Source organism: Solanum lycopersicum, chromosome 2 (genome assembly GCF_036512215.1).
Source record: "Solanum lycopersicum chromosome 2, SLM_r2.1".
Lineage (NCBI taxonomy): Eukaryota > Viridiplantae > Streptophyta > Magnoliopsida > Solanales > Solanaceae > Solanum > Solanum lycopersicum.
The window spans coordinates 56,254,450-56,268,540 of record NC_090801.1 but is presented as its reverse complement, the minus strand read 5'-3'; the positions used below and the strand labels follow the sequence as shown (position 1 = coordinate 56,268,540).

At 33.0% G+C, this 14,091-nt stretch overlaps 2 protein-coding genes across 4 annotated transcripts; one reads left to right on the top strand and one right to left on the bottom strand.

The window, feature by feature from the left end:
• The first annotated feature begins 2,179 nt into the window (after positions 1-2,179).
• On the top strand, positions 2,180-7,672 carry LOC101253448 (cationic amino acid transporter 1). 2 transcript variants are annotated; one of them, XM_004233094.5, is made up of 4 exons: positions 2,180-2,413; positions 2,904-3,334; positions 5,966-6,616; positions 6,692-7,672. In XM_004233094.5, the coding sequence occupies exons 2-4, from the start codon at positions 2,917-2,919 to the stop codon at positions 7,435-7,437; spliced, it is 1,815 nt and encodes a 604-aa protein (XP_004233142.1). In that variant the 5' UTR covers positions 2,180-2,413; positions 2,904-2,916; the 3' UTR covers positions 7,438-7,672. The 2 variants fall into 2 exon arrangements, with proteins under 2 accessions (XP_004233142.1, XP_019067802.1); XM_019212257.3 differs by having other exon boundaries at positions 2,412-2,545.
• A 2,135-nt stretch (positions 7,673-9,807) lies between these two features.
• LOC101262779 (cationic amino acid transporter 1-like) lies at positions 9,808-13,126 on the bottom strand. Of its 2 annotated transcripts, XM_004233830.5 has the most exons (3): positions 12,700-13,126; positions 11,341-12,247; positions 9,809-11,247 (listed from the first exon to the last, which is right to left on the bottom strand). In XM_004233830.5, exons 2-3 carry the CDS (start codon positions 12,239-12,241, stop codon positions 10,358-10,360), a joined length of 1,791 nt encoding a protein of 596 aa, XP_004233878.1. In that variant the 5' UTR covers positions 12,242-12,247; positions 12,700-13,126; the 3' UTR covers positions 9,809-10,357. The 2 variants fall into 2 exon arrangements, with proteins under 2 accessions (XP_069149658.1, XP_004233878.1); XM_069293557.1 differs by lacking the exon at positions 12,700-13,126 and having other exon boundaries at positions 9,808-11,247; positions 11,341-12,693.
• Positions 13,127-14,091: the final 965 nt, after the last annotated feature.

The following is a 14,091-nucleotide window of genomic DNA, read 5'->3' as shown; positions in this document are numbered from 1 at the left end:
GATTTGTGTGGAAAGGTCAAATGCTACAAGGATGCTTTTGTTGCTTTTTTGAACCAAGTAGGATTACATAAATATTTATTAACAGTGAGTTGTATATTTTTTCTCATTAAAAAACTAACTAAATGGTCAACACAGTTGAATTGATAAGGTAATTTATGTCTTTTAATTTTAAAAAATATTTAATACGTAATAGGAAAAGATCTTAATTTGCGTCTGAACGTAACAACAGGGTGTAAACATGGAAGTCAATGATACATGTTATTCCAACTGACTAGACAATCATAAGTATTTCAATCGTAGCTTCTCTTTGGATTTTTCTAATTTTTCAATATTATTTCATTTCAAGGGATTCTGGAGTTGACTCTAGGATAATGGTCTTCACATTTTTCTCTTCCTTTTTGCATATCAAATATTTGTGTTTTTATTTATTTTATACTCTTCCTTTTTGCATATCAAATATTTGTGTTTTTATTTATTTTATACTCTTCCTTTTTGCATATCAAATATTTGTGTTTTTATTTATTTTATACGCTCTTATTTGATCTAAATTTTTATTAATATATGAGTATGTTCGTTTAGGAAGGAAAATATTTTTCGCGATGATTTTTTTCTAATAGTTCCTTATTTTTTTTATTGTTGGATAAGTAAGTAAAAAAATATCATCTAAAATTATTTATATCTTATCTAGTAAAATGTTATGGAGACGGATGTCGGATAGGAATGAGGAGTGGTGGTTTGGGGGAATGGGATGGTCAAGGGAGTGAGGGTTGGGTGAGCACGGAGGACACAACGAACCTGAAATGTCAATTATGCAATTTATTTTTCCTACTTTCTGGAAATATTTCCTTCCACAACAAATACACCTATAGTGTGGCTATATACAGAATGTCACTTATACAACTTGTTTTTCCTACTTTCAAAAAATATTTTCTTCCATATCAAATAAACCCATAGTGTGGCTCTACAAGATCTTGTTTGGACATGATTTTAAATCAATTTTTCAAAATTATATTGAGTTAAAGTGAAATTTTATTTGAACATTGTATTTTCTCTCGTAAATATAAATGCCTTATAATTTGTGAAAACTATCAAAACTCATACAATCTTTACCACATGAACTAATCATACTCCATAAACAAAAGTATCAGAGTATTCTAAGTAGAGTCGTCAATATGGGTTAGGCTCGTTGGGCCGGCCTGGCCTAATCCGGGATGTAGTAGGGCTGGACTATGATTTTTTGAGTCCATTCAAGAAAATAACTTTTTAGCCCGGCCTGAATAAACCTATTTATTTTGAGGGGCTTGAGAAATATCGGTAGGACTGACCTGTGGGCCAATAAAATTTAATTAAAAAATATAATAAAATATTAAAATTTAAAATTAAAGAGAGTTCCAACTCAAAACAATAAGATTAATATTTCTATTTAGATATTTATACTTAAAACAATTTAATTTTTTTTTAAAATAGTAACTTAACTTAATAAATATTTTATATAAAGAAAATTTTATTTGTGAATTTAATTAACAAGTAGTAACATTAACATCATATAATATTGTTTTGTCGATATTTATGATAATATTTTTTAAAATTATTAAAATATATATAATTTTTTAAAAGAAAAACTTACATAAATATACTATAATAACAAAATATTTATCATTTATAGCAATAATATTTCTTTTTCACTTGATCACTTTTAATTAATTTATAATACAAGTTTAATTCATATTACAAAGAACAATTTTTTATTCATATATAATACAAATTCTAATGATAAATAATTCATTTATCACACATTTTTAATTCACTTATAATACAATGTGTCAAATTTTTACCAAACAAACATAATATATTTAAAAAACAATTATTTATAATACATAATTCACTTTTAATACATATGACAGATTTAACCTAGGATTGCTATAAAAGGTAATAAATAAAAAGTATTGCTGAAATCAGTAATTATTTATTAAAATGTATCAATTTATGTTATTTTCCTTTTTAAAAATTGGGCTGGCCCGGCAAGCCTGTATCCCACATAATTGTTGGTTGAGCCTATCATTTTTCGACCCACACTAAAATTGGACTAGTCCGATCTGATCCTTAGCCCGAAAGAAATGAGCTAGCCCTTATTGACAGCTCTAATAAATAAATACTCAATATCCATGTTTTTTTACATGCCATTATAAACTTGAAAACAAACACTGATTTAAAATTTAAAATTTAAACAGCTAACACCTAGTAATATATTTCCATAAATATGCATTCTTAGTTTCTTACCATTTACGGCAGAATAAAGAAGATCTTCTTCACACACACATAAATACCTCTTTATATATAGTCTACTGTCTACATACATTGCATTTTACCAGTGTGTCTCTTCAAACTAAATCCATTGGTAATCAATCACCAGGTATACATTTCATCTTCCTTTTATTCTCTGTTTTTCAATTATTCAGTGAAACCAATTAGGTACTTTTGTTTTGTTTTGCATATTTTGGGATCTGAGATATGATTTTCCCCCCCTTGTTTTATGAGTTATGAAGTAAGTTAAAATTATTTCTCATAGCGAAGTCTTCCTCAATTTACTCAGATTTTCTCGGGAAAACATCTTATTCTGTTTCTTTAATCACATATCTCGGATTTTTCGTCTCTGAATACAGAGAAGTCTTTGTTAGGGATCTAGGAATACCAAACACTATCCGTGTATTTGGCAGAATTCTGTTAAAAATCTACCTAATACGTATAAATAATTTATCGAAAAAATTAATTGAACTGTTTTCTTTTTGTTAGAATCTAGAACTCATAAATTCAAAATTGTGGATTGTTACGGTTTGTAATGTAATCCGTTTTTTTTTATGTAGTACTGCTAATTAGTTTTTGTAATATTCAAAATCATGCAGAAAGTGAAAGAACATGGGGATAGAAGGTGAAGTACCGGAATCAGGAGGAGGAATCAGGCGAAGAAATTGTGTGTGCACAAAAGACGATTTTCTGCCGGAGGAATCGTTCAAGAGCTGGGGAAATTACACGAATGCGCTGAGGCAAACTCCGACGAGGTTAATCGAACGGGCGTTGACGCGATCGAATGATGAAGCAGAGCTGGAGGCGAAGTCACGGAGTCACCATGAAATGAAGAAGACATTGACATGGTGGGACCTAATATGGTTTGGGATGGGAGCGGTGATTGGAGCAGGAATCTTCGTACTGACGGGGCTTGAAGCGAGCCAGGACGCTGGCCCTGCTGTTGTACTGTCATATGCAGTTTCCGGCGTCTCCGCCTTGCTCTCTGTCTTCTGTTACACTGAGTTTGCCGTTGAGATCCCTGTTGCAGGTATGTTTTGAAATCTCGATTAATTTGACTTTGTCTAAACCCTTTTCTTTCAAATTCAGTTGCTTTGAACCTTTGATTAATTTAAATTCATGTCATGTAAGATTAAAAAATATTTTCTCGCTTTATCCTCAAAACATGAAACTTCGAGAAAGTTGATTTCGTGATCAAATTACCTTCGGATAAGAATTTTCCACTTATGGGATAGTAACTTAGAGAATAAGGCACGATTATGTAATAAATTTTACACATATTATTTTCTTAAAATCACTTTTCATAAGCAGGTAAATTGTTATCAAGATAAAAGTTAATTTTTCTATAAGAAACTGTACAAGGAGTTTTGATTTTAAGTTGATATTTATTACGACGAAAAGTTATTATTATGACGAAAAGTTAAATTTTGTGAATATTATGCAAAGTTCTCCGTTGGACTTACGGGACTTGAAAGATAGTGACAACTGTTTGATTAATAAGGGCATTATACGTTTATAACATAATTTTTTATTATTATTTTTGCCTGTATTTGTGTGTTTCTTCTTCTACTTAGCCAGGATGGTATTAATATAAAAGAAAGTTTGGATTAAGAGTGATTCGTCGTTGTATAAATGAAAATAATACTGTAGTAAATTAACAGCTAGGTAGTGTACACATGCATTTGTCAATAATTTGCCTTTCATATTTAAAAATGTTTGAAGTTTATTATTTAGTTGACGGAGTTGAAACAGTGGATCCTAATAAGTAGGAGTAAATAATTAATAAAATGTCTACATCTCTTAATTAAATTATCCCACGCCCAGTCGCTCTCTGCAGGCCACCATGTTGCTGATACTTAGGGATCGGTTGGATTGGTTTGAGGGATAAGAGTATATAGTTATGGAATTTTTTTTTATCTAGGATAAAATTATAGTGTCTTGTTTGATTATTATATTGGGATAACGTATTCCATCATTTATATTATTGGAGTGTGATAAACTATTTAATACACATGATAGATAAATTATCCCAAAGTAGCTAATTTTAAATTAATTAATCTAAAAATAATTAATTTCCAACCAAACAATTAGTGAATTGTAGCTAAGGCATTAACTTAATAGGGGTATGTTGTTACGAAGCTATTAAGTTTGGATATTTCTTCCTTTTCCAAATGAAGTGGACACATTTGGTGTAATGGGTTAAAGGAGATAATCCTAAGATAAAATTTTAGTACCCAAAAATCATAATATGTTCTTTTTTTTATAACATTTGAAATATTGATGCTGATATTTAATACCCTATTATAACTTATGTTCAAATCAATCACTATAGCGGTGTGAGTTGTGTACAGCCCAATATGAAAATGTAATGAACCAAAAGTTGTGGGATTGTCGTGAAATTGTGATTTTCCTTTTCTAAAGTCAGCGCCAGCAAAATAGAAATTTGAGTCACTCTGCAGTCCCCACTAAGCAGTTATGGCAGTGGGTACTGGGGCCAGGGTTGAAGATTCAACGTTCCAGGTTGGAAAAACAAGGCTAACGTAATATTTTCGGCTGCATTTTTGGACTTTTAGGATCTCTAGTTACATTTTAGAATTGTTCTTTAGAATTAAATTAGTTTGATATTTTCAAATTTAAAATCTAAATATCCATAAAGTTATAATTATTCTCATATATTAATTCAGGAAAAAGATACATTTTTGCAATGCAATAACGTCATTTTACAATTAGGTCAGAGTTCATATAGATTTTCGTTAATTTTTCTCCTTTTTGTGGGACGACCATAGGATAAAACTGTGGAATATTGTTTACTTTGGTAAGCATGAGATTGAAATTTTGAAGCATTTGCTTTATTGGTAAAAACACATCATGTAATTTGCTTTAGTGGTAAAACACATCATGTTGAGTAAATTAGGTGCATGTCACAAATTAAAACGTATACGAAAACTTCATATTTAAGTAGAAAAAGATAGAGATGTGGATCAGTTATTATCTTCTAATTTAAGTAGTAAAAGATAGAGATTTGGATCAGTTATTATCTTTCTAATTTAAGTAGAAAAGATAGAAATGTGAATCAGTTAATATCTTCTAGTATAAAATCCTATACTGTTAGACCGCTTGAATTTTTTTACCCTTTTGGCACATTTATATTCCCAGTGCACACGCCCATTCAATATCAATTTTGTTTTTTTGGTATAATTTAATCTGTAATTTGTAAATTTACTATTGTCTGAATTATTTCGAACTAATTGTAAAATGTAGATACTACATTATGATCGACAAAATAAATCATTTTGTACTATATTTCATTGTTTTATCACTGGCAATCATTCAATACGTCTTATTAATATTGTATAATCTCATCTACTCTGTTCATTAAAACATTGGCTAACATGCATGCTTATTATAACTACATGAACAGTTAGGGTTTTAAAATGAAGCATTGATCAGATCAACTCGTTGAATATGCTCGATAAGTTGAAATTATAATCAGCAACTGCAAATTAATGTTTGTTTAAGTGTATGTGTCTATGTATTTGGAAAAGCTTAAACTTTTAAAATACGTATACATCACACTTTTATTTACTTAATTATAATTTCATCAATGTTGATGTAGTTTTTATTAAGGAGTATGTACTAAGTTTTAAAATGATTATTTTAGGTGGTTCATTTGCCTACTTGAGGGTGGAGCTTGGTGACTTTGTGGCCTTCATTGCTGCTGGAAACATCCTTCTTGAATATGTGATTGGTGGTGCTGCAGTGGCTCGTTCATGGACCTCATACTTTGCAACTTTGTTGAACTTCAAGCCTGAAAAATTCCTCATCACGGCTCATGGTTTAGCTAAGGGCTACAACCAACTTGACCCAATCGCTGTTGCGGTCTGCTTCATCATCTGCATCATTGCCATTCGTAGTACGAAAGGCTCTTCTCGTCTCAACTATGTTGCCTCGATCATTCACATTGTGGTGATTGTTTTCATCATCATCTGTGGCCTAATCAAGGCAGATACCAAGAACTACACCCCCTTTACGCCATTTGGAGTTCGTGGCATTTTCAAAGCTTCTGCGGTGTTGTTCTTTGCTTATGTTGGTTTTGATGCTGTTTCGACTATGGCTGAGGAAACTAAGGATCCAGCTCGAGATATCCCCATTGGCCTAGTTGGATCTATGGTGATCACCACTACTGTGTACTGTTTATTGGCTATAACACTCTGTCTTATGCAGCCTTATCAGAGCATTGATCCTAATGCTCCGTTTTCTGTGGCGTTCAAAGCAGTTGGATGGAGTTGGGCGCAATATATTGTAGCTGCAGGTAGGGGCGGAGCTACATACTTGTGAAAATTTTGAACACATTTAGCGAAATTTCTAACTTTGTCACTAATTCCAGGTGCGTTGAAAGGAATGACCTCAGTGTTGCTTGTAGGCGCGGTTGGTCAGGCTCGTTATCTCACACACATTGCGCGGACTCACATGATGCCTCCGTGGTTTTCCTATGTTGATGAAAAAACAGGGACGCCCGTCAATGCCACAGCGGTCATGATGTCTGCTACTGCAATCATCGCCTTCTTCACAAAGCTCGAAATTCTCTCCAATCTCTTGTCGATCTCCACCCTTTTCATCTTCATGCTCGTGGCCCTCGCTCTCCTCGTTCGCCGTTACTATGTGAGTGGTGTGACCACAAACGCAAACCGCAACAAGCTAATTATATGCATATTGCTCATCCTCGGGTCCTCAATCGCCACAGCTGCTTACTGGGGACTTAGTGAGAAAGGATGGATTGGATACTGCTTCACTGTGCCTATTTGGGTTTCAGCAACTGCAGGGATTTGTATTTTCATTCCTCAGGCTCGTAATCCTAAGCTTTGGGGTGTGCCTCTTGTGCCTTGGTTGCCATCATTATCGATAGCTATCAACATTTTCCTACTAGGCTCGATAGATAAAGATTCGTTCATCAGATTTGCTGGCTGGACAGGTTTTCTTTTGGCGTATTACTTCTTTTTCGGGCTGCATGCTTCTTATGACACAGCAAAGGAATTTGAAAAGAGCAAAGGGTGGAAGAACAACATTGAAGAAGGAAAGGGTACTTCTAATGTGGTTGTTAGCAAAGATGTTCCTATTGCTCCTGGTAACTGAATTAGTTGTGTCTAAATGATAGCACAATGTTACGTTCCTAGCTAGTACTCTTATTTTATTTGTCTTGATATATGCCTATGATGTTAGTCCGTTTGTACAGAGTCCGTTTCTAAAGTAGACAAGTAAAAGTTGCTGCATTGTTCTAGTATTGAACATTGTGCAGACTATCTTACGATGGCTTTGTACCCTTCTGGCGTATGCCGGAGATTGGGAAGGTTACTTAGATTGCGCGATAGCTTGATTCTGATTTTATATTCTCTTATGCGCTTGTCTTGTATTGAGATATACCAATGAAAAGAACAAAAACAGGTAACGGCCAGGGGAGGGATTGCTAAATGAGGTCAAGCATTTGAAACACTAAAATTGAAAGGGTAGAAAGCAAAGTTACTTAATCGAGCTCATGATGAACATATTAATAGCTATACTAGCATATGGAAGCCAAGGCATCAATGGTAATCCCCATACCTTAGGCGTTCGCGCTAATTTAGGAGTTAATAACTTTGATGGTCACTCAAATATCAATTGTTTTTACAGAAAGTCATTCAACTTTCATTTTCAACTAAAAAATCACTCAATTATAACTTAGTTGCATAGAAAGTCACTCAACTTTCATTTTCAACTTAAAAGTCACTCAACTATGACTTCTTTGCACAGAAAGTCACGCAACCTATTTAATTATGTTTTTCATTAAAATTAGTGGCATAGAATTTTTAATTATTAACCAAAATTTTAAGAATCGAATATATATCCATATAATGGCCTCTCCATTTAACCCGACCCGCTAAAAATAAAATATTGAACATTTTAGTTTACCATTAATTCCCTAAATCATTCTCCCTTGTCTCCAATATTCTTTTAGCAAATTAATGGTAAAATAATATGTTCAATGTTCAACGAGGAATGATCTAGGGAATTAATGGTAAAATAAAATGTTTAATATCATATTTTTAGCGGGTTGGATTAAATGCGCGGGTCATTAAATATTTTAAATGAATATATATATTTGATTCTTAAATTTTTGTTAATATTAAAATTTCATGTCACTAAATTTTAATGAAAAAACAAGTAAATAGGATGATTGACCTTCCGTGCAAAAAAATCATAGTTGTTTGACTTTTAAGTTGAAAATAAAAGTTGAGTGACTTTCTATGCAAATAAATCATAGTTATATGACTTTTGAGTTGAAAATGAAAGTTAAGTGACTTTTTGTGAAAATAATCGATAGTTGAGTGACCATCAAAATTATTAACTCTAAATTTAACCCCAAAATGACGAAATACCAGACTCCAACGATCAAAGTGTTCTCACTGATTGCTCAGAAAACACATCAAAATCAAGAACAGGATGAGTTTGTCATGTGTAGTACTCCACTTGCTCTTTTTCAAACTCATGGTGTGTACATGTAATGAGTAGTGAGGATCTTGCACTTAAGAGATCCGTTTGCCATACAGGTAATATAGTAGGCGTTGAAACTCCTTTGATATATTCACCTTTGATAAATTCAGTTAACACGTTTAGAAACAATTTCATGCCATATGCATCCGTCGTAGTGTGATTAAAATATAGAGGTTATATTAGCTAAATTAATTAAAAGAAGTTTAATGGTTATCGGAAGCAAAATCATAGCACCAAATTCTTGGCACACCTCGAACAATGAAATATAGATATATAATCATCCAACTGAGTTATTAAGATTGCTCGTTTATAATCAATTATGTCATATTATAAGTTAATGAATTCGTCCAATGTTATATTATTGACACTTCTTTTTCTATGTCATATTATCAGTTAATGAATCCGTCCAATGTTATATTATTGACACTTCTTTTTCCATCACTCAACTATGCATAGTTGCATACAATACTATATATATACACCCCACACAAGCGATATCTTGCAATATTTGCCTATCAAATTTTAGACACATATCTAGAGTATTTCTACACCTTATATATAATTTTTATTTTTATTTTTAAATTATTATTATTATGTATGAAACTTTGTTCGTATACCCGACTTACATTTTTTATAATTAAACTGTAATTAACACCTTATATTGTTTCAAGTTTGATATGATGGCCCGTAAGTATCACACAACAATATTTTGTTAAGATGGACACTGATGTGTCCGTGAAACAAACAATATGTGCTGTAAAATATTTGGGATAGTGATTTTCAATTTTAAAAAAGTTATCTCTATCATGTATAGGAGATTTAGCCATATATATATATATATATATATATATATATATATATATATTATAAAATAAAATTTCACCTTACACACTACAATAATTTTTTTAACGTGGAGATGCAATAAGAGAAACAAATTAAAGTTTTGTAGACTCGATCAAGTCTGATGACTATTTTCTTGATAAGTGAAGGAGAGAGGGAAGCTACACTTAGTGAGCTTTATAAGGTCAACCACTACATAAGCTGTTGACGTAAATATAAATCTCGAAGAGCTTTCCTTCATCCATTACTAAGACACCTAGATCTCTGAGTCAACCCTACGGCTTGGCAAGCTTTCCTTTAAGCCGGAGTTTCATGGGCATTATCCCGTTCCCCAATCAGATATTTGGATGTAAGCTATAATCTACAAGGAGCCAAGCGGGTGTTCAATGGGAAAGGGGGCAAGTACATCCTTTGTTCTTAGTTCGTGGGAATTACTTCCATCACTAACCAGTTCAGCTCGGCTAGTGAGCTTTTGTGTTCGAACCTCAGAATCCTTTCCTATTGAATCACTAAAAATAAATGGGACATTTATTGGTAACTTGAAATAAATGGTAAGTAACCTTGTCCTAGCTTGGATAAAGCTAACAATTAAACTAAAATGTTAGAAAACTAAGTTAGTATTTCACACAGGCATACATACTTGCAAAATCAACCTACCACTATCTTTTATTCCTAATTATATAAGCTACTTATTGGCATTTGTCCTTGCACTGGCTTCAATGTCAGTAGTATTTGTACCTTTGCTCTCAATTTCCTTGGCTCCATCATAGGTAGCATGCAATCCTACAAGCAAGTAGTAAATGAGCAAAATCGCGGAGCAAACTGAAAATCTCACGAATGATGCACCATCAATCGAGCCCATGATGAACACGTTAATAGCTATACTAGCAGATGGAAGCCATGGCATCAATGGTGTTCCCCACACCTTAGGCTGTCGCGCTTCCTTGAGTGTTAAATGTAACCCCAACGTGGTGAAAAACCAGACTCCAGCACAAATTATGCACCCTAACCAAGTGTGCTCGCTGATTGCCCAGAAAACACCCGATCCAATTGAGAACAATATGATCAAAACCAAGAACATGATGAGTTTGTTCCTATCCTTGTCCGGTGTTTCCCCTGACACGTAGTAACGTCTCACTAGAAGTGCTACGGGAACCAGTGAGTACACGAACAACGTGGCAATTGAAACAAGGTTTGCCAATATGTCAAGACTTGTGAAGAAGGCTATTATGCAATTCGCGACAGTCATTACAACTGTAGCAGTGACAGGGGTCCCTGTCTTTTCATTGATTACCGAAAAAAATGGAGGGGCCATATGAGTTCTTGCAATGTGCGTAAAATACCTAGCTTGAGCAATAATATTGGCCAGCAAAACTGTTGTCATCCCTTTCAATGCCCCAAATGCAACTATGAACTTTGCCCAATTCATCCCTACAGCTTCAAAGGCAATGGTAAAAGGGGCATTAACATCCACTTGATTAAAAGGTTGCATAAGGCACAACGTCGCGGCTAGAAGGCAATATGTTATGATGACCACCACCATAGAACCTATTAGTCCCACAGGAATATCCCTACCTGCAGTAGCGAAGCAAGGAGTTTTGTTTAAGGGTGCTTACGATAATATATACAAGTATAAAACTTTCAGTATTTCCGGCTCGATCTGCTAACCTGGATTCTTGATCTCTTCCCCTAGAGTTGTGATACCATCAAATCCAACATAAGCAAAGAAGAGCATAGCTGATGCTTTCAGGACGCCACGGGCACCAAAAGGTGCAAAGGGTGAAAAGTTAGCCACATTAGCCTGACTAAGGCCAACAACAAGTACAAAAACCATGACAGCAACATGTAGTATGGTCAAAATGGAGTTGAATCGCGAGGACCCTTTCATGCTCACGCAAGCACATGCACAAATGAGCAGTGTGACAACAACTGCTACAGGATCTAAGTGGTTGTAACCCTCAGAAAGACTCGAGACATTGATACGGAAATCATCAGGCTGGTGATTACATAGAGTCGCGAAATAGGAAGTCCAGGATCGCGCTACGCTAGCACCAACCACAACGTACTCAAACAGAATGTTCCCTGCAGCAATGAAAGCGACAAAATCGCCAAGTTCCACTCTCAGATATGCAAATGATCCACCAGCAACAGGGAGTTCAACTGAGAATTCTGTATAACACAACACTGAAAGCAAAGCAGAGAGGCCTGATATAGCATAAGAGAGTAAAACAGCAGGGCCAGCTAAGCTTTTAGTAGCTTCACCAGTTAGTACAAAAACACCAGCACCCATAACTGCACCAATACCAAGCCAAATCAAATCAAACCAGTTCAACGACTTCTTCATCTGATGCTGGCTGCTATCGCGTACTTTATGGAGCTCTGATTGGTCCGAAGAACGAGACAATACGCGGTTTTTAAGCCTTGCTTTTGTCTCAAGTAATGCCTGACCATAACTTCCCCAGCTCGTAAACGATTCCTCTGGCAAAAAATCTTTTTTGCTGCATCCACATCCCCTCTTCGTCAGAGTACTATGCCTTTGATCAACATTTTCGTTATTGCTATTAATCATTTTGTCCTGAAAATTATGAATAAAAGTAATGCCTTAATTAAAATCAGTTTGCTTTATAGGATTTGTTATCTAACCACTTAAGTACACCAATATTTCCTTTGAATATCATATCAAACTTAATTCTTTAAACAGAGGTCTTGGTTCGAAGAGCGTTTTAAATGAGTCTTTAAGCTTTAAGCTTTAATTTTAGCAAAAATGAATAACGAGGTACGAGGTAACTCTATTCACCCAGGCTAAAGAGATAAAAATAGTGTTTCTTCGTCGATCACATAGATGTTTAATTTATAAATAATCAACTCTCCACTTACAATGTAGTACAATTAATCATGCAATGTTGAGGATACTTGAGACCTATTTATCAATATATTTCAGAATTCACTGATAAATCAAGCTGATTAATAATAAAATACATTCAAACAAGATAAATTTATGAAGAAAAGAAGAGATAATGACAAAACCTGGACTCAATATGGTGATCGTCTAATCTTCCGCAGGTTGTTAAAACCCTATGTATTAAGCATATTTGATTATATATATTTATAGCACTATGATTTTGTAAAAATAAAAGTTTGTTCTTCAAAAAAGAAAAACTATTAATGAACTAGTAAAATTAGCGCTGAAATTTAGTATAACAGAATTTATAAAATAATATTTAAAAATTATCAGTCATTAAAACTAAAATATTGTATTATCTTACATATAAAATTATATGATAACAAATATTAATAATGTAAAGGAAAATTAAATTTATTGCATCTTATTATTTATCCTTAAATACAGACGTATAAATTAATGACCGTAAAAATATATATCAAGATTTGAAACATAAACAATGATGTAAGTGAGTCAACATGAACAAAGTACACTAATATTTATTTGTGAAGAAGAAGAGGAGGAGGATGAGCTTTATAATTTTCGTTGCTTTAAAATGAGAAGAATGTCTCTATTTATAGACAACAAACGGTAGCATATACAAATATTTATTGTGTTCTATTAGAAATGTTAAAACTATTTGGAAAAGTTGCAACCCTTCGGAAAGGTCACAACCATTCGTAAAAATCACAACTTTTCACAAAATCGTGACTCTTAATCAAAGTCACAACTTTTCATAAAAGTCGCAACTATTCATAGAAGTCACAATTTTTCATAAAATTCAAATCTTCATTAAAATAACAACTCTTCAAAAAAGTCACAACTTTTCATAAAAGGAGAAGACTAGTTTTAAAAATAAATTAATTTAAAAGGGAATTATTATTTGTGGTGATACCATCTAGACGGACTTGAGATTTTATATATATATATATATATATATATATAGGTAGAGTTTGACTTTGTCAGGTATCATATCATTCTTTAGTGAGAAATTATCAAATTTGTTTCTTTACTAACCCAAACTAAAACTTTGGCCTTTATTAAACTTCTTATCTAATACTCCCTCCGTCCATAATTATTTATTAGGTAAGATCATGCATTTTTCTTAAGAAAAATTTAACATAAGGTGTCATTTGATTAATATAATCTTTCTATACCAAAAATATCAAAAGTCTACATAACTTTTTTATTAAATAAAATTAAGTAATTATTAGGGATAAAATTGGAAACAGTAACTAATTATTTCTTAATTATTTAAATTAACAATTAATCTTAAACATCTGTTTTTAATATAACTGTCAAACAAATATGGACAGACAAACTGTTTTAGAAAAAAGAATCTTCCAAGGATACGTATGTTTTTTCTTAATTATTAGAATTAATTATTGTTCTTGAATATAACTTGCTTGAAGTGTAAACGTTTCAAACTGTTGCTATTAAAACAATAGTTTATGCTCTTGCTTCTACATCCTAAGATC

Bases quoted from the DNA above. Each gene is read 5' to 3' on its own strand.
- LOC101262779 (XM_004233830.5), bottom strand. From the start codon at position 12,241: ATGATTAATAGCAATAACGAAAATGTTGATCAAAGGCATAGTACTCTG. The intron at 11,248-11,340 runs GTTAGCAGATCG...TCGCTACTGCAG, and splicing joins GGAAGAGATCAAGAATCCAG to GTAGGGATATTCCTGTGGGA.
- LOC101253448 (XM_004233094.5), top strand. From the start codon at position 2,917: ATGGGGATAGAAGGTGAAGTACCGGAATCAGGAGGAGGAATCAGGCGA. The intron at 3,335-5,965 runs GTATGTTTTGAA...TGATTATTTTAG, and splicing joins CGTTGAGATCCCTGTTGCAG to GTGGTTCATTTGCCTACTTG. The intron at 6,617-6,691 runs GTAGGGGCGGAG...CACTAATTCCAG, and splicing joins GCAATATATTGTAGCTGCAG to GTGCGTTGAAAGGAATGACC.